This window comes from Zootoca vivipara, chromosome 5, assembly GCF_963506605.1.
Source record: "Zootoca vivipara chromosome 5, rZooViv1.1, whole genome shotgun sequence".
In the NCBI taxonomy this organism is placed as follows: domain Eukaryota; kingdom Metazoa; phylum Chordata; class Lepidosauria; order Squamata; family Lacertidae; genus Zootoca; species Zootoca vivipara.
The window spans coordinates 4,993,466-5,019,503 of NC_083280.1; the positions used below are offsets into that span (position 1 = coordinate 4,993,466).

Here is a 26,038-nt window from a genome sequence, read left to right on the forward strand (position 1 = left end):
GAAGCTACAGTTAGAACTGGATATGGAACAACTGACTGGTTCAAAATTGGGAAAGGAGCACAACAAGGCTGTGTATTGTCTCCCTGCTTATAAACTTATATGCAGAGTTCATCATGCGAAAGGCTGGACTGGATGAATCCCAAATCAGAATTAAGATTCCCGGAAGAAATATCAACAACCTCAGATATGCAGATGACACAACCTTGATGGCAGAAAGTGAGGAGGAATTAAAGAACCTTTTAATGAGGGTGAAAGAGGAGAGCGCAAAATATGGTCTGAAGCTCAACATCAAAAAAACTAAGATCATGGCACTGGTCCCATCACCTCCTGGCAAATAGAAGGAGAAGAAATGGAGGCAGTGAGAGATTTTACTTTCTTGGGTTCCATGATCACTGCAGATAGTGACAGCAGTCACGAAATTAAAAGCCGCCTGCTTCTTGGGAGAAAAGCAATGACAAACCTAGACAGCATCTTAAAAAGCAGAGACATCACCTTGCCGACAAAGGTCCGTATAGTTAAAGCTATGGTTTTCCCAGTAGTGATGTATGGAAGTGAGAGCTGGACCATAAAGAAGGCTGATTGCTGAAGAATTGATGCTTTTGAATTATGGTGCTGGAGGAGACTCTTGAGAGTCCCATGGACTGCAAGAAGATCAAACCTATCCATTCTGAAGGAAATCAGACCTGAGTGCTCACTGGAAGGACAGATCGTGAAGCTGAGGCTCCAATACTTTGGCCACCTCATGAGAAGAATCCTTGGGAAAGACCCTGATGTTGGGAAAGATGGAGGGCACTAGGAGAAGGGGACGACAGAGGATGAGATGGTTGGACAGTGTTCTCGAAGCTACGAACATGAGTTTGACCAAACTGCGGGAGGCAGTGGAAGACAGGAGTGCCTGGCGTGCTATGGTCCATGGGGTCACGAAGAGTCGGACATGACTAAAAGACTAAACAACAACAACTTGTATTAGGAGCAGCTAAAGGCTAGCTTGCTATTTGGTGATTTTAATAAGTTCCTGTATGCAGTGCTATTTTTCTAGAAAAAGAGGTGCCATAACTCACCATGAACACCTCCCTTGTTCTCTTAGAATGGCAGCGGCACCCACCTGAGAGGTGCCAGAACTGAGTTCTGGTGAGTTCTGGCTGGAAAAATGCCCTACCCATAGTGCTATTTGGATACTGTTCTGGTTTGGCCTCTGCGAGATATGGAAGACTTTGAGAAGCTGTGAACCACCATGAAATCTACAGGTGAAGGGCAGTATACAAATTTAATGAATAAAATAAAAATCAAATCAAACAACCCTCCCTGCCAGGCAGCATTCCTGTATAGACCACATTTGTTTGAGAGTTTTCAGTATTACAAATTATGCAGTCGAGTTCCCCACATTTGGAGAAATCGCAGGGGTCAGCACACCCAGTCTTAAATCATTCTGTGTTTGACTTAGGTGTCAGAAATATGTCTGCTGTGGATGTTGTGGAAGGCTTTTTCCCTCCCATGGCCAGGCACTGCCCTGGTGGTTGGAGAGAACAGAATGTCTGCAGTTGGGCACACCTCTCCCACAGCAACGTTCTTTCCTGAAGCTAAACAAACCATGTGCGCTGCCAGTGAAATGACCCTTTGCTGAGGTCACCCATATGATCCACTGACACAGCTCTGTTTTCCAACCCATCCAGGAAATGGAAGACATTCTGCGCTGCTACATCGAGGAAGGAAATGCTGATATGATCCAGCAGATTGAGTTTATTATCAAGCAGCTTAAATCAGGTCAGAGGGACACACAGTCACATCTGGGCTGAAAATCTTTATTAAAAAGCTTTTTTTGCTCTCAGGCAAAGGATCAGAAGAAGTGCATCCATGCTGGGGGGTTTCAGACCAAGAGCATCAATCTTTATAAAAATGTTTATATACCACTATTCATTTTTTAAAATCATAAGTCTATATAATTTTATGCAAAATCATGCAATAAAAACATTAAAATGTTAAGATCAGAAATCAGCTGGCTATTATGGAAATATTATGGAACTTCCCCAGGGAAGTTCGCCAAGCGCCTTCACTAAACACCTTTAGGTGCCAGGCAAAAAGCTTCCCATATGTATAACCAGGCCTTTGCCTGACCCGATCTACATCCTATACCCTTTTTGAAATGCTGGCTCTTTTTAGGGTTTTTAAAAATTGGGTTGTTGTTTGTATTTTGATTTTATGTATGTGGTCCTTTATGTGAACTGCCCTGAGACCTTCGGGTATAGAAATAAAATAACATAACATAAAATACGTGCTTTTAATTGCCTGCAGAAACCTAATAGAAATAGTCTTAAAACAAATGGGTTGTTGGCAACATGTTTCTTAAACTTACCCGATCTTCCCTGGAATAGAATATTTTTCAGCAGATATTTTAAAGCTGAAACAGAAGGTGCATCTTCTAGGATCAATTAATACAACCCTTGCAATGATAACCACATACACATAGAGGTAAACCCCACTGATCTCATTTGGAAAGACCTGGCAGCAATTTCCTAAACCTGTTCACTTGCTGGTAAACTCCACTGAGTTCATTGGGCGCTTACTTCCAAGTAATTGTGCTTATGATTGCAGCCTTACAGCATCGCAGTAATTGTGTTTACTCATGAATAAGGCCCACTTATTTCAGCCGGACTTACTTCTTGGTAAGCGAACTAGGGATTGCAGCTTTTAGCATGGCAATTTCATCTCTGTAGCCTTTCAGCCCACCATGAGGCAGTCATGCGATTGTTCTGTGTGGTCAGCTGCAGAGCACAATTCATTTAACACATCAGTGGGAATTTTGCAGCGATGTGCTTGAATACTATAGTTTGGCCGTGAGCAAAATAGCCTCTAGCTGTGAGCTGAACTGTATTGTGAGTCAGCTAGTCCTTTCTCCGCTTCCAAATACATTTAGATTACAAATTACGGAGGGGTTAGGTGTCTTAGAGTACTTCCAGGCAGGATCTTACTGCAATAAACAGGTTGTTGAGTTAATACAAATGTGTGGTTTTTTTTATAAAAAAAATAACTGATCTTCCCTGGAAGGTTTACATGTATGTGGAGCATCCTTCCCACAATAAACACTCATCTAGAAACACACATTAAAGATTAGGAAGAACTTTCTGACGGCATGAGCTGTTTGACAGTGGAATGGACTTTCTTGGAAGGCAGCGGACTCTCTCCTTCATTGGAGGTTTTTAAGCAGAGGTTGGAGGGTCATCTGGTTGGCCACTCTGAGAACAGGATGCGGGACTGGATGGGCCACTGGCCTGATCCAACAGGCTCTTCTTACGTTCTTATAAGGAGGCAGCAGAGGGTCAGTCTTTCTCTTACCTGAAAAGCTTTGGACAATGTGCAGCAGCTTGGCAGCATTCCTCCTTGCAAATAAATGCCAGTGTCCCAAAGAGAGTGATGCTTATCATGATTTAAAGTTTTACGTGGCCATTCTTGGATGTTGTTGTTGTTGTTTTAAACCCTCCCCCCTGGAGGTTTGCCAGGAGGAATGTCACCAAGCTGCTACTCACCGCAGTTCCGCTGTTGCCCCAAGCACTGTTCTGCAAGAGAAAGATTGCGTCTGTCTGCTACCTCACCTCTACTGCCGTGAGCAACCCCAACACAAAATGTTACAGTTTTGCCCCCACCCCCACCCCAATTGCAGAGAACTTCCAAGGCCATTTTAAGGCCACCCCTCTAAAAAGTGATGAAAAATGGTTTGGCCAAATGTCTTAACACACCGCTACTTTCATTATGGCTTGTGCAGGGAAACATGCCCAAAGAGAGTAAAAATATCAGTCAGTGTTGAAATTGAGGGTAGTGGTGGAGGGGGGACTCGCTAAATGAAACTTCTGCTGAAGCAAACTGCTTTGCTCATTTTCTCTTTATGTTTCATCTTGTTTCCTACTAGAAGATCCATTGGATGATAGCGCTGAGTCTGATGATGAGGAGAAGGAAGATAATGATGAGGTAAGTTTTATAAGCTGGATGCCTGAAAGTCTTAGGAGCTCCCTGTGCCTCACGCAAGGCTGGAATACTTTACCGTCATAACATCTCTGCGCCCCATAACATTTCTGGGTTTGTATTGCCAGGTCCCTCCTCCCAAAAGGGCAGGTTCTTGCCTTGACCTCTTCCTCTGCCTGTGGGACACTGCATGACATTAGGCAGGGGAATTTACTGCCCCTCTGTTTACCTCTTGGCTTGAAGCTGCCAAGAGGGAGAGGGGTTTTACAAGCTGGAGGTGGGGGGTACAGGCAGGTCCACTTGCTCTGTCCACTGTTCCTGTCACACTGTTCCTCTTCATCCCCTCCCCAAGTCTTCTTCCTGAATATAGTCACATGGCTCATTCCATCCAGTTAGGAATCATATATTGAGTGAGATGGCATAGTTTATCAGTTCTGGTGAGGTCACAGCATGAATTGAAATCACAAAGCATTTTATTAGCCTTGGGCGGGTCACTGAAGGCAATTTGGTGAGGGCCAGTGAGGGGCAATTCAAATGAATAAGTGAGCATGTTTGCAAGGAGTGTTGAAAAATCATCAGAAAGGGGAGGTGTTTTTTGACGCTGCCAAAGCATGCACAAAAAAGGGAAGTGGTTTTAGCTCGGTCCTAATCCTTGGGCTTGTTATGTGGACGTGCTGACATGTCTTAATTACCAGACCAACCAGCAGAGCACGTTTTAAGGAAGATGCTCTGATAATAAGCCTCCATCCGCCCTGCTTGCATTCCTCCACTGCAGCAATATCTGGTGCATCTGTGCCAGCACGATTGCAACTGGTGAGAAATTCCTGGAAAAAATACCGGGATATAAATAGTGTGAAATTTCTGGGCTTGAAAGGATCATTTGCCAAAGCCAGGCCTCTGCCTCATGTTCAGCAAGGCAAAAAGGACAAGCTCTGCAGGCTATTTAAAGGGAAGATGACACTGTAGTTTGGGAATACCTGGAAATACCTGGAAGACTTGGGGCAGAGTCCACCGAGAAGGTCTCCTGTTTAGGGCCCACTGCGACTGACGGGAGGATTGTAAAATATTCCTAAGAGCACAATCCCATTTCACCTTCCAAGTTACAGGGCACCTTTCATTCACCAGAGCGGAAAGGCAAGCAATTCTAAGCTTTACAGTTTACTTTTTTGTGTAACAGAAGTCACACACCCTCACCCCAGTTGCTGTGGTTCTATCTCTTTGGCTGTGTAGCAATGGTTGTTTTTCACAGGACTGAAGATAGTATGAATCTTTGACTGATGCATGTCAATTTTTTCTTGACCTTTCTGATCTCCAGTCAAGCAGGTTTTTGAAGCATTGTGAAGATCTGCAGAACGTGTTTGATTAGCAAACATAGTGAGACAGTGGGGGGGGAGGGGGGCACGGGGACCCCAAACCTGAATGTGTGAAGTATGACTTGCAGACTGCTACAATGACCCAGGATTCTGATTCTCTTTGCTTGCGTTCAGCTAGGCTGTGAGTTTCCGTTCCCTGGTACAACTTTTAACAGTGCTGGACAGGTTGCCTTCTTTGTAGAACTAAGACCATTTCCTGGTTGGGGTGGGTGGGAAATGCTTGCCCACAGCTGACCAGCTCTACTGCACGTGGGCTGATTCAGGTCCACAGCTCATGTCTAGCTCATACATAGACCACTGAATCTCTTGCACCTTAATCTCCTCTTGCCTACAAAATAGGCCCATGGTGCAACTTGGCTCCTGACAGAGAGATAGTACCATAACTTCATAGCTGAGAAGTGGTTTGAATCCAGATAGAACACACTGCTTCGGTCCCCACTCTGTGAAGAGATGCATGTGTTTGACCTTTGCCCTGTGGGTAATCTGCTTTTGTTGATCAAGACTAGAGAGTTATTCCCTTTTTTGGAGGGGCAGAGAAGAAGTGGGAATGCTTGGCTGGATAGACTGGCTGGATAGACTTCTGATTGAACCAGCAAGGCTGCCGCTGTCTTCTGTAGTTGAATTATCCATCGGACTATAGCATGCTTGTACTCTTCTGCCACCACACCCTGATAGCCAGGACCCTCCCAAAGACCCTCCCACCATGGAGCCACCTCCAGCACTTCCTCCTATCAATGATGTCACTGGTGACAGGCTGGATGCCAAGTGGGCACTGGAACCATCTCCGCCTCCTAGGTCACAGAGCACCCAATTGCTTGCCCAGTCTCAGGACCCGTGTTATTGGCTTCACCAAAGGTTTGTGCCCACCCCATGCTTCAAAAGGAAGAGGCAGGGTGGTGTGTGGCTTGTTGGATCAGCTTCTTAGCTTGCCTCCAACCATGCAATTCACCTAATGTGCCTTTTAAGCCTTGCCTCTGCACGAAAATGATTTAAGCATTAACGATTTTGGCAGAAACTGAAATCCAAGTTCTCACTGTCCAGTTGAGAGCCAGGCCTTTTCTGTTCTCCCCCCCCCCAACCCCCAAATTTTATTTATTTCATACAAGAATTTACAAAAATTGCCATAAACAAACCAAAAATACAGCAAATAATAAATTATCAATACATAATGAAAGTCAATTTACATCCCTGTCCCCCCCCCCCGTTCTTATGCATGTAACTCTATTCCTCCGCTTGGACAGGTGTAATCCTTGGATTGCAAAATGGGTTTGCAGGCCATGACCTCCTGAATGTCACCAGGGATACTTACGAGCTGCTTGCAGGATATTGTTCATTGTTTTTAAGCAAATAGTTGTTTGTTGACACACGGCAAGCGGTTGGACCCCTTCTCCTTTCAGAATGCAGGAAGGAACAATTTGCTGCTGTGAGGTGGTGAAATTGTGTAAGGGACAGACCTGTGTCTACCAAGGTCTTAGCCTGCAAGAGGAAGAGTTTAATGATGCGAAGCTTCCTGAAACCACAAGCCTACTCCCTTTGTCAGTGGAGCGTTGATCAATAAAGGTGTGAGTTTATGTCAGCACATTTTTTCCCGTAACCCAGGAAACAAAATGCCATCCTCCCAAACTGTGCCAAGGAGGAGGCTTTCTATTCCCGTGATTATTTTTTATTGGCATAACATTTCCTACCCCTTTCTTCTAGTGCCTGTGCACTACTTACAGGCGCCTTGGAACAGTTTAAAATCACAATATCCTATAAAAAGATTTATTATTAAAATGCAGTAAAATGCAACAGAGTGGCATGGATCAGCTGGGGGAGTCCTCATCAGAGGAAGACCAGGAGAACCTACACCGAAGCCCTAGGTCAGGCTTCACCTTTGGGGTGAGGAGCCAGGATCCTGCAACAAGCCCATCTGCACCCCAAGTGAGTTTAGCCTCTGATACTGAGGCTGGATGAGTCCCGAGCCTGTGGGAAAGGCGGTGCCTTAAATGCCAGATGGTTTGTTTCCGATTCTGCTTTGGAGAGCAAGCACTACCTATTGCATGCTATTTTGGAATTCATGAAAAACTATGGTTCGTGCTGAGCAGGAGATGGAGAAAGAAACCAGGAGAGAGGGAGGGAGGGTGAGCTTTTGTTATGGTTGCCTCCTCCCTCCCTCTGTCTGTCTGTGTCATCTTCACCCTCCCCGCAGCAATTGAACTTTAAATTGTAAGCATCTTGGGGCAGAAACCTGCCAGGTTTTTGCTTATGTAACTCTCTAAAGTGCCACCACACAAACAGTAATTGTTACTAATTTTAAAAATCAGTGGAATTCAGCATTACGCCACGATGAGCATTCTGTCTACACAAGTGTTTCGGCTTTTCAGACAGAATTACCTCCTTTCCTCTGCTGAGCCAATTTTGGGGCTCAGCGGTGGGAAGAGCCCCTTTGCTCAAGTGGGAGTCCTTGTGCAGGGCTTCCACTCCTGGGCCACGTTAATCCTGCCCATTGTTTTAATCTCTGCAGCAGTTGGTGAGTTCTATTCCTCCCATCCCCTGCACAGAGGGAGACTCACAAGGATGCTGTGTAGTATTTGGTGTAAATCAGGGAATGAAAACCATGGGCTTTGCATGTCTGCTCAATGCCTTCATTGTACAAATAGCCCACAAACTCTGGGGGCAATTTATTTGGCTAATTTCATTTAACTGTTTAGAAAGAACATTTTGTCAGAGCTGCAGCGGAATTGAGTTAGCTTCAGTGGGGATTTGTTTGGCCGTTTTCCCTTGTATGGATCTCCTGTTCTCGTTCCTACAAAGCTCACCTTCGCAAAGAGCCCCTATTTTCAAAGCCTATGCAGAGTTTGGCCTCTGCAACCTGAAGGGCAGATTTCAGCCCCCCTCCTTGCATCAACGATGGTTTACTCCCAATGAACAGTGATGCCAGTGTTCTGGCCTTTGTCACTCAGGAGATGACACTACATTTTTACTGCCTTCTGCTTCCTTTCAGCCCGGATTTGGGCAATTCATGCAAAAGGCACAGTAAAATCCAAGCGTGCCGTACTCAAAAGTCTGCGGCTGCCTTGATTTACAGAGGTGGTTTCCAAAGGGGTCGCTTTGCCCCCTTGGGGGCGGTGGGATTACCTAGAGGCGTGCTAAGAGGCAAGGGAGCAGCAGGAGACCTCTGAAGGTGTCAGTGACTATCAGACATTGAAAAACTTGTATCACCAGATCAAGTTCACCCGTTTTGTTGAATAAATTAAACTAAATAGTTCTAATTGGATTTTGAACAAATGTGCAATTGTTACTGAATTTTATTAAGTCATAAGCTTTCTTAGTGGGTCATGCAAACCGCTATTCTGAATAATGTTTTTTATAGGGGGCACTGGAGATGTGTTTATGGAACCAAAGGGGTGGTGGACCAAAAGCGTTGGGGAACCACTGATTTGCAGGGTGTTCCCCTTGCCAGCCAGCTTGCGTTGAGCTGACATAACCCCTGTGTGCTTGTTGTCTGGGCGGCGTGGTTGCCCCTACTTCGGTGGCTGCTTCCATGCTGCTTCTGGTAACTTCAGAGAACCAGTGCGTGGCACAGGGCTAGGAGCACCCCAGACCATGCAATTGCTCCTTCAGAGTGAGCTCAGCCCTGCCCAGAACAGGTAACTTCTCCAGGCAGAGGGCCTTCTCGGTAGTGGCACCCGCCCTGTGGAATGCCCTCCCACTAGAGGTCAAAGAGAACAACAATTACCAGACCTTTAGAAGGCATCTCAAGGCAGCCCTGTTTAGGGAAGCTTTTAATGTTTGATGGATTTATGTATTTTAATGTTTGATGGATTTCTGTATTTTAGAATTTCTGTTTTGTTGGAAGCCGCCCAGAGTGGCTGGGGGAACCCGGCCAGATGGGCGGGGTATAAATAATAAATTATTATTATTATTATTATTATTATAACGCCCCGGACAAGAGAACCACCTCTCCACAGAGCCTCCACCTTCTTTGAATCCAGTTTCACTTTCTTGATACTGATCAGACATCAGTCCAAAACCTGCACAGCATCTCCCAACTCAGACAATACAGAGAAATAGAGCTGGGTCCATCAGTGAGCTGATGGCTCTTAGCCCCGAGTCTCCTAATGGCTGTCTTCAGTGACTTAGGGTGGTGGATAGCACTGGGGACAGAATGAAACCCTACGGAACACCACAACTTAACTGTTGTGGACTGAAGAAAGGCCACCCGCTTCTGTGCTCTGGAGATGACCCTCTAGGTAGGAGCAGAACTACGGTGACACTCTAGCTGACTCTCAGCTGACAGAGCTGTAATTTTGTGTCTGCCTTAATTGCTGAGCAGCTTTTGCCTAATGAAGACACTGCACGGCATTGGGAGCCACGCGCTGCATCTCATTGGCTTTGCCTGTCACATGGTTTATTCCCGTGACCTGAGAACTCTTGGGGGGTCCCTGACTCTGCTTTCATGTCATGGCAGGAAGACCACAACAGCATGGAGGCCGACCTGGATAAAGACGAAGTGTTGCAGCCTCAACAGGGGGAGTTGTCGGGCGAGAAGCTCCTGACCACAGAATACTTGGGAGTAAGTAGCAGATTTGGAGACAAGTGCTGGGTGTTATTAAACTCACCAAAAAATTGTATTTTGAGTTACGTATCAAAAAGCGAAAAATGACAAACTGAACATCCCTCCCTCCCTTTTACCCAACCTGAAGACATAGTTCAGATTTTAGTAGCAATAGCCTAATAAGCCTCCTTTTTTCCCTTTAAAATAAGGCACTGATTTGCCTAATAAGCCTTAGAACGTTGCCTCCATGTGTTGGGGAAGGCTGGGGTGGCGGGACAAGACTTGACCCTCTTCCTCCTCCCCACTGCACCTGGCCTTTGGACAGCCCCTAGCATGGACTCAGGATGTGTCCTCCTCCTTAGGTCTTTGTTTAGTGCTTCCCAAGCAGCTGATTTCTCCTCCTCATTTCAGATCATGACCAACACCCCGAAAGCAAAGAAGAAGCCAATCCCCAGCATCCCACAAAGCATTGACGAGCCCCTCCAGAGACCCGTGACACCGGGCCATCACAGGGCTGCCTACCCAACGTAAGTCTGGGCAAACAAGCCAAAAGCTGGGAGGTTCAAAGAAAATGCAATTCAGATTGATGGAAAGATTCTGACGAAATAAAACAGCATTAGACAGGACGTTGCCCTTGCTGTGTTTTTTAAAAAAGAGTTTTCACTTAGAGCAACATATGCCCTAAAACATAGTAAATCCAGGCAACGTTATGCAGACACAGGTTGCAGATTTCTTGCCATGGTATCTGGATTGTCTCTAGGTGCAGATTTTTTGAAACAGAGTGGAAAAGGCATAGCCCTGCCTTTGGTGTCGACCTCCAGCTCTGCTGTGCATGTTCCTATAAAGACCTTGGGCTAGCCAGGCCCTCCTACGCCCTCCCTGGAGCTCAGGGAAAGGAGCAGGGGAAATCACAAGGCCTCTCCCCTCCTGTCCTGTGTTCCGTGGCAGATGTTGGCGTCTCTCTCCTGCCGTCGTAACCTAGCAGCATCTGAAGAGTCACAGGGTTTGCATCCATGCTGTGTCAATGTTTGTACAAACCTGTATGGAGAAAGAGGCAGGACCTCCATCCAAAAGAAACACTTGGAGACAATGTGTAAAGGTCAGGAGGAAGCAGGAACTGTGCAGAGGGCAAAAGTGCAGAGAGGCTGCTGTTCTGCGAATGCTCCAGTCCTCAGAAAGGTGTTGTAAGGCTGGCAAGATGATGCAGATAAGCTTTGGACGCTCAAAAATGTGATATGGTATCATCATCGTCATCTACAGAAGCACAGAATTGTAGAGCTGGAACAGACCCAAAGGGTCAGCTGGTTCAACCCCCTGCAATGCAGGAATTGCAACTAAATCTTACCAATATGAACATAGTTGTTCAAAGAAGCCAGTTTTGTTTCTCAGGCTCAACAGTCCTTTTTGCATTATTACCCAAATTTGGGAGCCAGCCAGAACCGTTGGGAAGAGCGGCTTGGTTTGCAGGAATGGCTATCATCTGCTTAGTTTTTTTAAGTGCCCTTGCTGGTTTTCTTGTGACATTCCCAGCCACGGTTAGTGTTTCACCTCAGCGTGCATGGCAGGAAGCTTTTAAGCTGCATAAACGCGAAGAAGAGGCATTTGCAAAATAGCAGGCTTTTCATTGCTCTTCCTAGCAGGTGGGGCTTTCTTTGTTTTCTAGGTGTTTTCAGGTATGAAAAAATGAGAAGTCCTCCTTATGAAAATAGGGTGGATTATGCTTCTAAAAATATAGTGAGATCTAAAGCTTTCCACCTGCTGTCACTCCCTCCCTTTACTTTTTGAACAGCACACAACTACTGCAGAGAGGTAATAGCTTTCAAGAACTCTCTGCCACTTATCTTTTCTGCCTACTCCCCCCCCCCCCCGTCACCATTTGCAAGATCTAACAGAATTTAGCAGAAGAAACAGCCAGTGTGGAAATAGTGAAGTGGTTAGATTTAAACAATGCACTGGATAAGTGCCATGAAATTACCCCTCTTTGCTCCTTTTTCTCTCCCCTCTCAATTTTCACTCACAAGGCTGTGAAAACTCGGGGTGGGGGGGAGAGAGAGATTAGATGCAAAGCGCTCTCAGACCCAGGCTGTTGGGAAACGAATTGATGATGAAAGCATTTCCCCAGCACAGTACCATAATGTAGCCTTTCCCAACCTGGTGCCCTCCATATATTGCAGAAGTACCACTCCAGTCATCCCTAACTGTTGAGCTGGCTGCTGGGAGTCTAAAACAACTGGAAGGCTCCAGATTACTAAAGGTTGCTATAGTAGTAGTAATGATGATGATGATGATGATGACGATGATGTAATATTCTATGCCAGAGACAGGCTCCCTTGGAGCACACCATGTCACACGCAAACTGGGAAATGGTAAATAATAGCCTAATGTGCCCATGCTTAAGTCATTGGCCTCCAGCACCCATCAGCCTCAGCATGGCAGGGATGATGGGAGGTGTAGTCCAGAAACATCTGAAGGGCATCAGCCCCCCCCCCAAATCCCTGCTCTAAGGAACAGGAGTGTTGGTGTACTTCTGTTCCTACAAGCCATCTGCAGTGTGAAACAATGCTTCCTAGAAGTACCTAGGTCAGCTGCTATTGGAAGCCAGTTGCCTGAATAATGTCAGCCTTTGCTCTGATCAGGCAGGTCTCTTCCTTGAAGGCATTCCAGTGCACTGGTATCGGCCAAGATAGCCAAATGGAACCTCCATGTTTTAGCATGGTTGCCGAGGGAGCAGTGCCAGCCCTCTGGTTGGACAAAATGAGACACTGACCTCAGGTGGCTGATGAGCAAAGACACTCTGCTTCCTGGGCCCTGTGGCTCCTTCCTTCTCTGGATTCCTTTGGGCCAGTTATACCCGATGGCAGATGTTGCCAGTTGTGACACTTGGCTGCCTGATGCTGCTTCTTCAGATTGGATAGGTGGGCTGCCTCTCCTCATATGAACTGTCCCGGACCCTTGGTCATCCTCTGAGGCCCTTCTTGATGTGCCACCTCCACGTGCGGCCTGGAGAGTGGCAACACAAGAGCGAGCCTTGTCTGCAGTAGCTCCTCATTTGTGGAATTCGATTCCAAGGAAGGCTCGCCTGGCACCTTCATTATACACCTTTAGGCGCCAGGGGAAAATGGTCCTCTTCAACCGGGCCTTTGGCTAATTAAACAATCTGTGGCCTTTAAGACAGTGTGCGGGGTGCTATAGTTTTGTTTGTTATTACGTTGTGTGTTTTTATACCCTAAACCACCCTGTCATCCTTGGATGAAGGGCGGCATATCAGTTTAAATAAAGAAATAAATTTGTGCAGCTTGCTGTGCTGTTGCCGCCTGGCAAGCGGAGCCATCCCACTGGCCAGTCTAGCAAGCCCTGCCCCTCCTTTCCCATGGCGCCTGGGCCAAACACCCACAAAAGGCGAGGGGAGGGGGCAGTTTGCTTGGTTTTGTGCCAGCCCGAGAGTCGGCTGAGGGAATCCCCAGCACAGAGCCACACATAGCTGCCAAGTCTCCCGTTTTCCCCGGGAAATCCCCGTTTTTCCAGCTGTTCCTAGCTGAAAAAACATATTTTTTTGTTTTCCCCTGGTTTATTCTGGTGCAGCGGCCATTTTGGAACTGGGCGGAGCATGCTCAGAAGCGACTTTTGATGCTGCTCTGCCCAGTTCCAAAATGGCTCCAGTGCGACTTCTGGCGCAATGGCCATTTTGGAACTGGGCAAAGCAGCATCAAAAGTCACTTCTGAGCATGCCCCGCCCATTTCCAAAATGGCGGCAGCGCTACTTCCGGTCTGCTATTTCTGGCCCGGTCCCTTATTTCTCTGGCAGCAACTTGGCAGGTATGGAGCCACATCACAAGCTGCCCCTCACAGCGGTTGCTGCAGCAGATACAACACAAAACTACCCATTGCTCCCACTGTACTGACTGCTGCTCAGCTGGGGAAGAGCGGAGGCGGCATGGCAGGAGGAGCAGGTCATGAAGCGGGCACATGCCACTTCCCCAGAAACACACTGAGCCAGGCATCCAGCAAAAGGGGCAGCAAAGTACTGGTGTTAACATGGATTGGAGGGAAAGAGATTTACACCATGGCAACTCTGTACTTGTTTACTCAAGAGTCTGATTCATGGCTCATTTTGCAATGGGCAACGGAAAACGTCCTAAGCTTACTCAGTCCCCTTGTATTCAGTGAAGCGTTAGGCGTGTAACAAGATGCTGCTTCAAAGAGAAGCATAGAATCATGAATCGTAGAATTATAGAGTTGAAAGGAACCACCAGGGTCATCTAGTCTAACCTCCTGCCACACAGGAATATTTTACCCAACGTGGGGATCGAACCCATGACTCTGACATTAAGAGTCTCACGCTCTGCCGACTGAGCTATCCCCTTCTCATGAGTGGAATGGAAAGGGAGAGGAAAGAAAGAGAAGAACGATGACAGGGTGGTGGTGGTGGTGGGCAGTTTGAATGGAGCAAAGAAAAGGAAAGGTAAATGGGGGCTGCTACTGTCAGGGGTACTATGCACCTTGATTTTAAAAAAGAAATTATTAAATTATTACGGTATTTCTGGGAAGAGATGGGCAGGGAGCATTTGCTGCTCTGCCACAGGCTGCAAAATGCCTTGGACTTGTGAAGTCCTGGAGCAGGAATAGCCAAACAGCAGCTGCGCCAAGCCAAGCTGATGGAGTGGCTGTGGGGTACCACCTCTGCCACAGCTGCTGCGACCGTAGATAACATCACAAGGATTGCGAGAATCCCTTGCGCATGCCTTTTGATGTGTCATTTGGCCACCAGCCCCAGGTGCCACTCCTGGGAGCCTCAGATTTCACCTGCTGCTTCCTGCAAGGCACATTTCAGACCTAGCCTAGCAATTTAATTTGGCATTCTCCAGACCAGGGGGAATCGTGATTTCTTTCTCAGCTGGATTTGAGGAAAGCCTTTGCCATTCGCCGGATCAGGCCCTGTCATCAGAATGCTGCCTCTCTGCCATTTACATTGATTTCTCAGTCACATTTTAATAGCGTGGTAAAAGCAAAGTTCTAGGTGCAAGTGCATATACATAGCAACATCCAAATGTGGAAAAGGTGGGAATCTCGAAAGAACAAGTCCCATGCTTCCTTCACTTTCACCCTTCAGGGGTTGGAACTGGCAGCCCAGAGACTGTAGCTCAGGAGTAGATTATAAGTGTTGGGTGCAGAAAGAGGACCCACGGTCAATTTCCCACACCTCTGAAATATTGGTGCTGGAAGATTCCTATCCAAACAAGAGAGCTGTTACCCATAAGAATGGAGTTCAGCCTTCCCCAATCTGGTGCCATCCGGAAATGTATTTATTTCATAAAATTTATACACTGATTGATTTTTGTACAAAAAACAGAACATCAAAGCGGTTTACGAGCGGGTTGCTTTTTTATTTTTATTATGTATTTTGTGGTTTTATATTTTGATTTTATTCTGTGAACCTCCCTGAGACCTCCGTGTAGAGGGCAGTATATAAATTCAATAAATAATAATAATAATAATTTATTATTTATACCCTGCCCATCTGGCTGGGTTTCCCCAGCCACTCTATTAATTTATTTTGCTTATAAAATAAATACATAAGAACAACTTTTAAATAATCAAAAGATAAAATCAACAATCAACTAAAAACAGATTGGAACATACGTCCACATTCTACATTTCTGGGCAGGCTTGTCTATAAACAACAATGTTTTCAGCAGGCACCCAAAAGAGTACAGGGAATAGGCCTGCCTGGGGTCAGTAGGCAAGAAGTACCAGAGCGTAGGTGCTGCCACACTAAAGATTTCTTACAAAGGCGGAATGGGTATTGTGTGGCGCCTAAAACAGTGCTATTTCCTTACATCGAAGTGGTCAGGTGGACGTATGTGGGGTAAGCAATCTTGCAGGTAAACTGGTCCCAAGTTAATACCCCAGGGTATTATACCCCAGAGGACAGGATCACACTTCAAAATGACCTTAACAGATTAGACAACTGGGCCAAAGCAAACAAGATGAATTTTAACAAGGAGAAATGTAAGGTACTACACTTGGGCAGAAAAAATGAAAGGCACAAATACAGGATGGGTGACACCTGGCTTGAGAGCAGTACATGTGAAAAGGATCTAGGAGTCTTGGTACATGTGAAAAGGATCTAGGAGTCTTGGTAGACCACAAACTTGACATGAGTCAGCAGTGTGATGCAGCAGCTAAAAAAGCCAATGCAATTCTGGGCTGCATCAATAGGAGTATAGCATCTAATTCAAGGGAAGTAATAGTACCACTATATTCTGCTCTGGTCAGACCTCACCTGGAGTACTGCGTCCAGTTCTGGGCACCACAGTTCAAGAAGGATACTGACAAACTGGAACGTGTCCAGAGGAGGGCAACCAAAATGGTCAAAGGCCTGGAAACAATGCCTTATGAGGAACGGCTTAGGGAGCTGGGTATGTTTAGCCTGGAGAAGAGAAGGTTAAGGGGTGATATGATAGCCATGTTCAAATATATGAAAGGATGTCATATGGAGGAGGGAGAAAGATTGTTTTCTGCTGCTCCAGAGAAGCGGACACAAAGCAATGGATTCAAACTACAAGAAAGAAGATTCCACCTAAACATTAGGAAGAACTTCCTGACAGTAAGAGCTGTTCGGCAGTGGAATTTGCTACCAAGGAGTGTGGTGGAGTCTCCTTCTTTGGAGGTCTTTAAGCAGAGGCTTGACAGCCATCTGTCAGGAATGCTTTGATGGTGTTTCCTGCTTGGCAGGGGGTTGGACTGGATGACCCTTGTGGTCTCTTCCAACTCTATGATTCTATGATTCTATAATGAAGGTTTTGTATACCAATAGCAACACCTTGAACCTGGCCCAGTAGCAAATCGGCAACCAGTGCATATTGTTGGACTACTGTTCCCATTAGCCCAGCCAGCATGATCAATGGTCAGAGCTGCAGTCCGAAAAACTATGGGAGGGAGCCACCAGATTAGGGAAGGCTAGAGCAGACAGGAATGAGCTAATGGGCCAACAGAACACTTCCTATAGGGCAGATGCAGGCGTTCAGCTTACTATAAAAGGGACAGAATCAAACGGATATGTAAATCTTGATCTGACACAGTGGAATGAGTTGAGAGGAGGCGCTTGCCCAGCTTTGCTAAGGAGCTGCGTACATAATCCCAGAGTTCTCCGCAAAAATGTCCTGACTGGTAAACGAGGGGGAAACTGCACCGCAAGGCTGCTTTGGTGCTGGCAAGCCAGCTTGTGATGCAAAATGCCTCTCTGTTACAGGAAATGCAGGAGGCAATCATTCTTGCACGATAATAGTTTTCAATTAAAAGCATTCACCATTCTTTGACTTTTCGTTTTCCTTGCCAGGCCAGAAAATGATGCCCTTTCTTCCTGTAGCAGGGATAGCCATCTCCAGTCTGGGCAGAACTCCCGTCCCCCGACCCGCAGCGGCAAGAGACCCAGCCATTCCGAGCTCTGCTTCTCTTCATCGTGTAAGGATTTGATGGAAGTCTGCTAATTTTAGGTTTAAGTCAGCCATTCTGGGGCATATCAATGAACATGCTGCTCTGGTCTAGATACTACACTGCTAGCACTCCCTCAATCTGGTGTCATACAGATGTTTTGGACTAGAACTCCCATCATCACCAGACAGCATGATGGGAGTTGTAGTCCAAACCGACTGCAGGGCAGCAGGTTGGGGGAACATTATTACCACAGGAGGGTTTGAAGGATGGGTGGACCAGCAGCCAGGGCACGGGACATGAGATGTGGGCCCAAACATTTGGCAGAAAGCACTACCTCCCAAATCTTGAAGCATTTCTTTTCCAAAACAGCAGTTGAAACTGAAACCTCTGAGGGGTCCCTGGGGCGTCTTGGAATGGTTGGTTCTCCCCCATCAGCAGCTGAGATCCTGACTCTCCAGTCCTTCAGTGTTGCCCAGGACAGCGTAGACCGACTGTCAGACAGGTATGTAATTGTATGGTCTATTGCAGGGATGTCGAACAGGTAGATCGTGATCTACTGGTAGATCAAGGGGGATCCATGGCAGATCACGGTAGATTGCATACACACCCCACTCAAAAAGGAAAAAAAAAGGCTTTGGTAGATCACTGCCAGTTTTTTTATAGTGGGAGTAGATCTCAGTCTCTTGAAAGCTGGACATGCCTGGTCTATTTATTGAAAGAGTGGCCTGTCAATTTTTAAGTAGTGTATTTATCATAGAATTGCAGAATCATATTCAGAAGGGACCCCAAAGGTCATCTGACCCAGCCCCCTGCAATGCGGGAATCACAGGTAAAGAATCCCTGACAGGTGGCCATCTAACCTCTGTTTAGAAAACTCCAATGAAGGGGAGTCCACCACCTTCTGAGGCTGTCCGTTCCGCTGCCGAATTACTCTTGCCACCAGAAATTTATTCCTAAATGTTCACATTCCACTGTAGCTTTTGTCCATCAATTGCAATTAACCTTCGGGGCCAAATAATAATTCATAGCGTTTTTCTTTGAATGTGTTTCTTGCAAATGGGGAAGTTCCGAGGCAAATGGGCAGAAGTGACATTTCACGGGTGTGAATCAGTGCCATGGACGTAAGCAGGGCTCTCGGCTAGTTCAGCATCCTGTTCTTGCAGGGGCTAGTCAGATGCCTAAGGGAAGCCCCCAAGCCAGGACCCGAGTGCGACAGTTCCTGCCTGTGATTCCCAGTGATCGGTATTCAGAGTCATACCTCCTCTGGCAAGGAAGGTAGAACATAGTGATAGTGACTAGTAGCCATTGGCAGCTTTTTGCTCCACGAATCTGTCTTAACGATCTTTTAAAGCCGTCCAAGTTGGCTTTTCTGTGTGTTTACAGAGTCTTTAGATGCAAAATGTGGTTTAAAACTTGTAGGAGCCGCAGTGTACCAAAGCAAGCCAAGTCTCATAAAGAATAATGACATTAATGGCCCAAATGATTTGGTGTAAGATCGCTTCCCTTGCTCATAAGTCTTCCAGACATCTTCCAGACATGATTGGAAGACCGTTGTTATATTTTGTGTATTATTTTATATGTACAGATTTTTCTTTTTTCCCTTTTGTATTTTGTACTCTTCTTTTTTCTTTTCTTTTTTTTGTAATTTGTATTTTGCAATTTTTTTTCCTCTCCTTTTCTTCCCCCTTCCCTTCCCCTTTGTTTCCTCCCCCCCCCTTTTTTTTCTTTTCTTTAATTCTCATTCAGAAGAGATAATTTGTGTATAGAGCAGGACATGTTGTGGTCTGGTCCCAACATCCTCCCCCTCCTCTCTCTATTCTTTTCTTTCCTACTACTTGTAAAGGTGGATTCATGATTTCTCTGTATGGTTTTAAAGATTGAAATAAATAAAAATCTTTAAAAAAAAAAAAAGTCTTCCAGACATCTCCCAGTTCTGGGGCAGCAAGCACAGATGTCCTTGACTTGTCCTGGCTGCGGAAACTAGCATCTCGAAGCAGGCAGTCTGGACTTCTGCGCTAAAGAAACAGAAGCCTGTGTTTTGCAGCCCAAATACAAAAATCTGTAGCCGCAGTTAATTATTCCATTGCACAATGTGCGTTTCCCCCTTTTAAAGTGGAAGATTAGGAACGTAAGAAGAGCTGGCTGGATCAGGCCAACGGCCCATCTAGCCCAGCATCTTGTTCTCACAGTCGCCAACCAGATGCCTGCGGGATACCTGCAAGCAGGATCTGAGCATAAGAGCACATTCTTTCTCGCTGCCTCCAGCTATGGAGGCAGCACAGAGGCAATAATCTTGTGTTCATTTTTTATTGTTATTTTTGGGCCAGTAATTATGCTTGGAGTTAAGGGAGGGTCCCCAAACAGCAAGCAGCCCTCAGCAGTGGTGGAGGGGAAAGAAGGTTCCCTCCCCCTTTTTGCAAGGGGGTGAATGTGTTGCTTGTCTGTATAGCATGACATTCACTTTGGGAGGGCAATATAGGTGTCAGGGTGTCTAAGTGTTGCCAGGAGAGGAAGTTGAGGTGGGAATTGACTTCCCTGAAGTTAGGCCTCTTCTATTAAAGAGCTGTTGCCTTGAAATGGTATAGATAAACTGCATCAGGAACAAAGAGAGGTGTGTGGGTGTGTGGGTGTGAGTGACTACCTTCATTCCCAGTTTGCAAGCTTCTTGGAAGCCGCCTGGCTGGCTGCTGTTGCAAACAGGATGCTGAACTAGATAGATCCATAGTCTCATGCAGCAGGGCTCTTCCTTGAGGAAGTCTATCATCAGCAGGTGTTAGCCATGGTAGAGAAATGGAACCTCCATGTTTAGTCACAGTCTACCTCCTGAGTCCCACCTGCTGGAATCCGAACCCCACGGGACGGCCATCACCCTTGTGATGCCTGCTTGTAAGATTCTTAGAAGCAACTGGCTGGCCAATATAAGAAGCAAGGCGTTGGGCTAGATCAGGGTTGAGGAACCAAGGGCCACATTCCCTTGTGGGCAACTTTCCAGGGGCTGCATGCAAATGGTGCGTAGGGACAGAGGCAACAAGCGTGGGGGGGGGGCCAACGGGGGCAATTCACGCCTTTCCTCTGTAGGCTGCATTCCAGCCCAACACACAGAGGTTTTTGCACAAACACCCCTCTGTTCTCCAGGCATTTTAAAGCACAATGCAGTTCAAGGATACATTCCAGCTGACCAAAAGCACTTTAAAGAGGCCACAGATCAGGGCCACTGAGGTGGGGGCCCAGACAGAGAGGCCTGGAGAGCTGCATTTGGCCCCTGGGTTCTGGTGAAGAGGGGATTTATTTATTTATTTTACTTACCTTTCACTCTTCATTTTTGGCAGTTTCCAAGCAGTTTCAGCAGGGCTCCCGCTGGGTTCCTGTTCAGGCACAGCTTAGCATCAGCCCCAACTCTTTGTGTTGCCATCCACTGATGCCCTTGGCATTTGTGCAGCCTCAACCCACGCAGATGCTCCCAGTGGCTAAGGGAGGAAATGGCAAGAAAACAGGTGGATGCTCTGAAAACCTGGTAGCTCCATAAATGAAGCTCCGCGCTGGGCAAATAGTTTTCAGTCTTGCACGACAGCGGAGTTAACAGCTTCACGGGTTCTTGAGCAGGGAAGAAAGGGATCTGGAGAAACCATAAGAACAATGAACTCATGCCAAGGTCCCATGGTTCTATTTGTGCAGTGTTACTTGGATAGGGAAATCCTTGAAGAACAGTCTTTGCCAAGACAGTAAGACACCTGAGTGGCTTGCCTTTGTCCCACAGTCACCTGTTGGAGATGAGTTCAGATATTATATATATATATGGACTGCTTGATCCCACTGTGCCTCATGAGCAAAGTTGGGAGATGCTCTCTTAAGCTTTTATGTGCTGATACATCTTTAGGTGTGTTTTTTCTGTGGAGGCATGAGGACTACCTGCTTACACTTTCGCAGAAATGAAGCTGATGGTTCAACAAACTTTTACTCACTTTAGACCCGCTGAAATTAATGGAACTAAGTTAGTCCTGACCATTCATTACAGAGGGTCTGCTCTGAGTAAAAGTTAGTTGAATACAGCCCTGAGATTCTTGGGTCCCTGGCATGCTATGTGATTCTCTAGTACGCTGCATTTTGATCCCAGGCCTCAGTCCAGTATACCTGAAGGAGCGTCTCCTCCCCCATCGTTCTGCTGAGGTCCAGCGCCAAGGGCCTTCTGGCTGTTCCCTCGCTACGAGAAGCCAAGTTAAAGGGAACCAGGCAGAGGGCCTTCTCGGTAGTGGCACCCACCCTGTGGAATGCCCTCCCACCAGAGGTCAAAGAGAACAACAATTACCAGACCTTTAGAAGGCATCTTAAGGCAGCCCTGTTTAGGGAAGCTTTTAATGTTTGATGGATTTCTGTATTTTAATGTTTTGTTGGAAGCCGCCCAGAGTGGCTGGGGGAACCCGGCTAGAACAGCTCGGTAGGTTTCTGGATGAAACATTGGCTTTAGATCCATTCCAGTCCGGCTTTCGTCCCGGCCACGGGACCGAGACAGCACTGGTCGCCCTAACAGATGACCTCCGTAAACAGCTGGATCAAGGCGGGTCGGGGCTGCTGATTCTTCTAGATCTGTCAGCCGCCTTCGACATGGTCGATTATGAGCTTTTAGACCACCGCCTTGCCGACGTGGGGATTCAGGGTACAGTCCAACAATGGCTGCGTTCCTTTATCTCAGGTCGGGGACAGAGGGTGGCGCTAGGGAGGGGGTTGTCACCGCGGCACTCCTTGGTGTGTGGAGTCCCGCAAGGTGCAATCCTTTCCCCAATGCTTTTTAATATCTTCATGCGCCCCCTTGCCCAGATTGTCCGGAGTTTTGGGCTGGGTTGTCATCAATATGCTGATGACACCCAGATTTATCTGTTGATGGATGACCGTCCTGCCTCGGCCCCGGACACATTGACCAAGTGCCTGGAAGCTGTTGCTGGATGGCTACGTGGGAGTCGGCTGAAGCTAAATCCTTCGAAGACAGAGGTCCTCTGGCTGGGTCGGGATGACATGGGGCGGGGGGGCCAACTTCCATCTTTCGCTGGGGCCCAATTAGTGTCAGCCCCTTCTGTCAAGAGCTTGGGGGTAACCTTGGATGCCTCCCTTTCCATGGAGGCACAGGTTGCAACCACAGCCAAGGTGGCATTTTTCCATCTCCGCCGCATTAAGCAGTTGGTCCCCTATCTCTCTCAACCTGATCTAGCCACAGTGATCCATGCGATGGTCACCTCTAGGCTTGATTATTGTAATTCGCTCTACGCGGGGCTGCCCTTGAAACTGACCCAGAAACTCCAGCGGGTGCAGAATGCCGCGGCGAGGCTCCTTACGGGGTCCCGGCTGCGGGATCATATTCATCCAGTGCTTTACCAACTGCACTGGCTCCCGGTGGAGTACAGGATCAGGTTCAAGGTGCTGGTTTTGACCTTTAAAGCCTTATGCGGCTTAGGACCCTCGTACCTACGGGACCGCCTCTCCCGGTATGACCCACAGAGGACATTACGGTCCACAAATAATAACATATTGGAGATCCCGAGTCACAAGGTGGCTAGGCTGGCCTCGACCAGGACCAGGGCCTTCTCAGTACTGGCCCCGACCTGGTGGAACGCTCTGTCCCAGGAGACTAGGGCCCTGCGGGATTTGTCATCTTTTCGTAGGGCCTGCAAGACAGAGCTGTTTCGTTTGGCCTTCGGACTGACGCAGTCTGACCCCACGGTTATCCTCCCCTAAGGTTTTATTTATAATGGTTTTATCTTATTCGTAGATTTTTAATTTTAAAATTGAATTTTAACATTGTATTATTCTGTTGTTTTAACTGAAATGTTTCTTTTATATTTGTGTTGATATTATTTGTTGTTAGCCGCCCTGAGCCCGGTCTTGACTGGGAAGGGCGGGGTATAAATAAAAATTATTATTATTATTATTATTATTATTATTATTATTATTATTATTATTATAAATAATAAATTATTATTATAAGTAGTGGTGTGTGTGCCCCCCGGCCACCCCATATATGCCATGCTATACCTGAATGAGTCCCTGGTTGTAATATTAGAAAGGTAACTAAACATTTCCTGGCATGGGTGGGAAGGTGAGAGAACATTGTTCTACTTGCCTTTTATTCTCTCCCCCAACTATTTATGGCTTATGAGTCACCGGTACAGCATTTCTTTTCGGTCGCTTGCGTGCCTTCAAGCTGGTTTCTCCCAAGAAAGCGAGAGAACACAGAGAGCCAGCAGATAAAGATTTATGTCTCTGTGGCGGATGTCTCACATGCCCCCTTCCTTCTTCCTGCCAGAGTAGCACCTAGCCGTCACCGTATCACGGAAGCCCTGTTCATTCCCACCACCAGCTTGGCTGATTTTTTCCTCCGGTTGTGGTTGGGTCACGATGTTGCGGTTGGTTAATGTTGACTTGCTTCACATACGGAGACGGAGGGAGATGCTGTGATGGCCTTGTCAGGTGCTTCATATCTGGATGTGATTGGAGGCACTGGTTTGTGTAGCCCCAATAAAACGTGTTTTCCCTGAAGGCAAATTCCACTGAGCGTATGTCACACGCATTCCTTGCGTAAGGCTCAAAGATTCAACGCCTGGCACCTGCCGTTGAAGGGTACCAGTTTTTGGTCTCAGTTTTGAAGATTGCAACGCAGGGGTTTGGGGATTATTAAGTTGAAGGGTACCAGGCAGGCCGGGGGAGGCCAGAGCAGGCCGCACTCGTCAAGGCAGACCAAGACATAGTGGTCAGAGTGTCAGACTAGCACCTGGGAGAAACCAGCTCCGCTGCAAAGCTCACTGGATGACCTTGGGCAAATGGCTCCCTCCCTCTCTCTCTCTCTCTCTCTCTCTCTGCCTAATCGACCTCGCAGGGTTGTTGTGAGGGTAAAATGGGAGAACAATGGACACTATCTTGAGCTCCTCGGAGGAAAGGTGTAATAATTAAATGCAGCTGAAACTCAGAAAATTAGAATATCGTCAAAAAGTGCATTTATTTCAGTAATGCAACTTAAAAGGTGAAACCAATATATGAGATAGATGCATGACATGCAAAGCAAGATATGTCAAGCCTTTATTTGTTGTAATTGTAATATTTGTCGTTAGGCGGGTCAATTATAAATGGAATGTACTTAATGAAATGTAATAGTGATGTTTATTTTTGTTTATTTTTGTATTATTGTAACTATTTGTTTTATTACTGTGGAATTTCCAAAAGAAAGCATTTGTAAAAATTAAAAGAAAAATAAAAAATAAAACGTTGCATTACTGTATAGATTCCTTTATAGAATCTATACAGTAATGCAACTTTTTTATTTTTTTATTTTTCTTTTATCTCTAAAGGAACCAATAAATTTTATCTATAAAGGAACCAATAACCAATGCTGGAGATGCTATAAAGAAACCATAAAGAAGCCATAAAGAAACCGGGACATATATTCACATGTGGTGGCAATGTAAAAACATCAAAGGGTTCTGGGACATGATTTACAGAGAATTGAAGAGAATGTTAAAATATTCCTTCAAAAAGACACCGGGGATTTTCTTATTAGGAATGATGGGAGAAGATATCCAAGCTAAAGATCGGTGCATAATAAGCTACGCGACAGTAAGAACTAGACTCCTTATTGCTAAAGATTGGAAGTCCCAAAAAAATACCAAAAAAAGAGGATTGGCAAATTAAATTGATAAGTTATTATAATATGGCGAAAAAAATATGAGGAAGTTAAAGGAATAAAGGAAAGGGGGGGGAATGGGAAACCATTTACAGATTATATTAAGTATTATCTAGAGAATTCTGACCTCCTTCTAGACATTTAAAGGCTCAAATAATGAGTTTGGAAAACCAAAGTAGAGGTTTGCAGAAAAAAAGAAGGAACATATATATAGCGTAATATAGAGAAGGTTGAGAAGTAGAGGGAAATAGGGGGGAGGGGGGGTTAAGTATTGCTAATTTTATTTTGTTACTTTTTCTTTTTCTTTTTTGGGTTAATGTTTGGGGGTTGATGTGTACGAAGCATTAGGAGTTAATTATGGTTTAAATATTATTATTTATTTATTTATTTATTTATTTATTTATTTATTTATTTATTTAAGTGTGTTTACTTATGTACACGAAAAGATGATTCGAAGATTGGGGTTTTGTTACTTTTTTGTTATTTCTGTTATATATGATTTATCCTAATTTTTGTTATCTTTATCTTTTTTCTTTCTGTTATTTACCTTTGTTCAATAAATAAAGCTTTTACTTTTTTTAAAAAAATAGTTGCATTACTGAAATAAATGCACTTTTCAACGATATTCAAATTTTCCGAGTTTCACCTGTAAGACAGCCCCCTGTATTCTCCCTCTACCTTGTGAGTTTGAAGAATGGAGAGAGGGAAGATCCACAAGGGCTCACTGATGGAGCACGTTTTGGCAGACTAGATGTGACGCAGGATGTCTGAACAGGTTGTTCTTCTCTGGGCTTAAAAGGAACCACGAAGGGCCCTGAATGGAATTGGGGCCGGGGGCAGAACGAGCTGGCTGGCTTGAAACCCTTTCCCCCTTGTGCCATTTCCACAAGCAACTCCTGCCAGCCCCACCCAAGCTGCTAGAGGCAATTCCCAAAATATAGAACCAGGGAATTTAGATGTACTAAGGCTGCTCCATGGCTGAGCCATGACCTTTCTGTCCCTGATGCTCCCATGTGTTGGGCAAAAGGCCTATCTCATCTCAAACTGAAACTTAAATAGGAGCCGTAA

The 26,038-nt window shown here is 46.0% G+C and overlaps 1 protein-coding gene across 4 annotated transcripts in view; it reads left to right on the forward strand.

Annotated features, from left to right (window-relative positions):
- The window catches only part of ARMC9 (armadillo repeat containing 9), an 85,897-nt gene that overhangs the window by 53,734 nt on the left and 6,125 nt on the right, over window positions 1-26,038 (forward strand). For all 4 annotated transcript variants that reach the window (XM_060274281.1, XM_060274283.1, XM_035133035.2 and 1 more), the window contains 6 exons: window positions 1,674-1,764; window positions 3,905-3,963; window positions 9,781-9,885; window positions 10,279-10,394; window positions 17,207-17,331; window positions 17,674-17,806. In XM_060274281.1, the coding sequence (XP_060130264.1) occupies window positions 1,674-1,764; window positions 3,905-3,963; window positions 9,781-9,885; window positions 10,279-10,394; window positions 17,207-17,331; window positions 17,674-17,806 (629 nt within the window). The remainder of the gene's footprint in view (window positions 1-1,673; window positions 1,765-3,904; window positions 3,964-9,780; window positions 9,886-10,278; window positions 10,395-17,206; window positions 17,332-17,673; window positions 17,807-26,038) is intronic.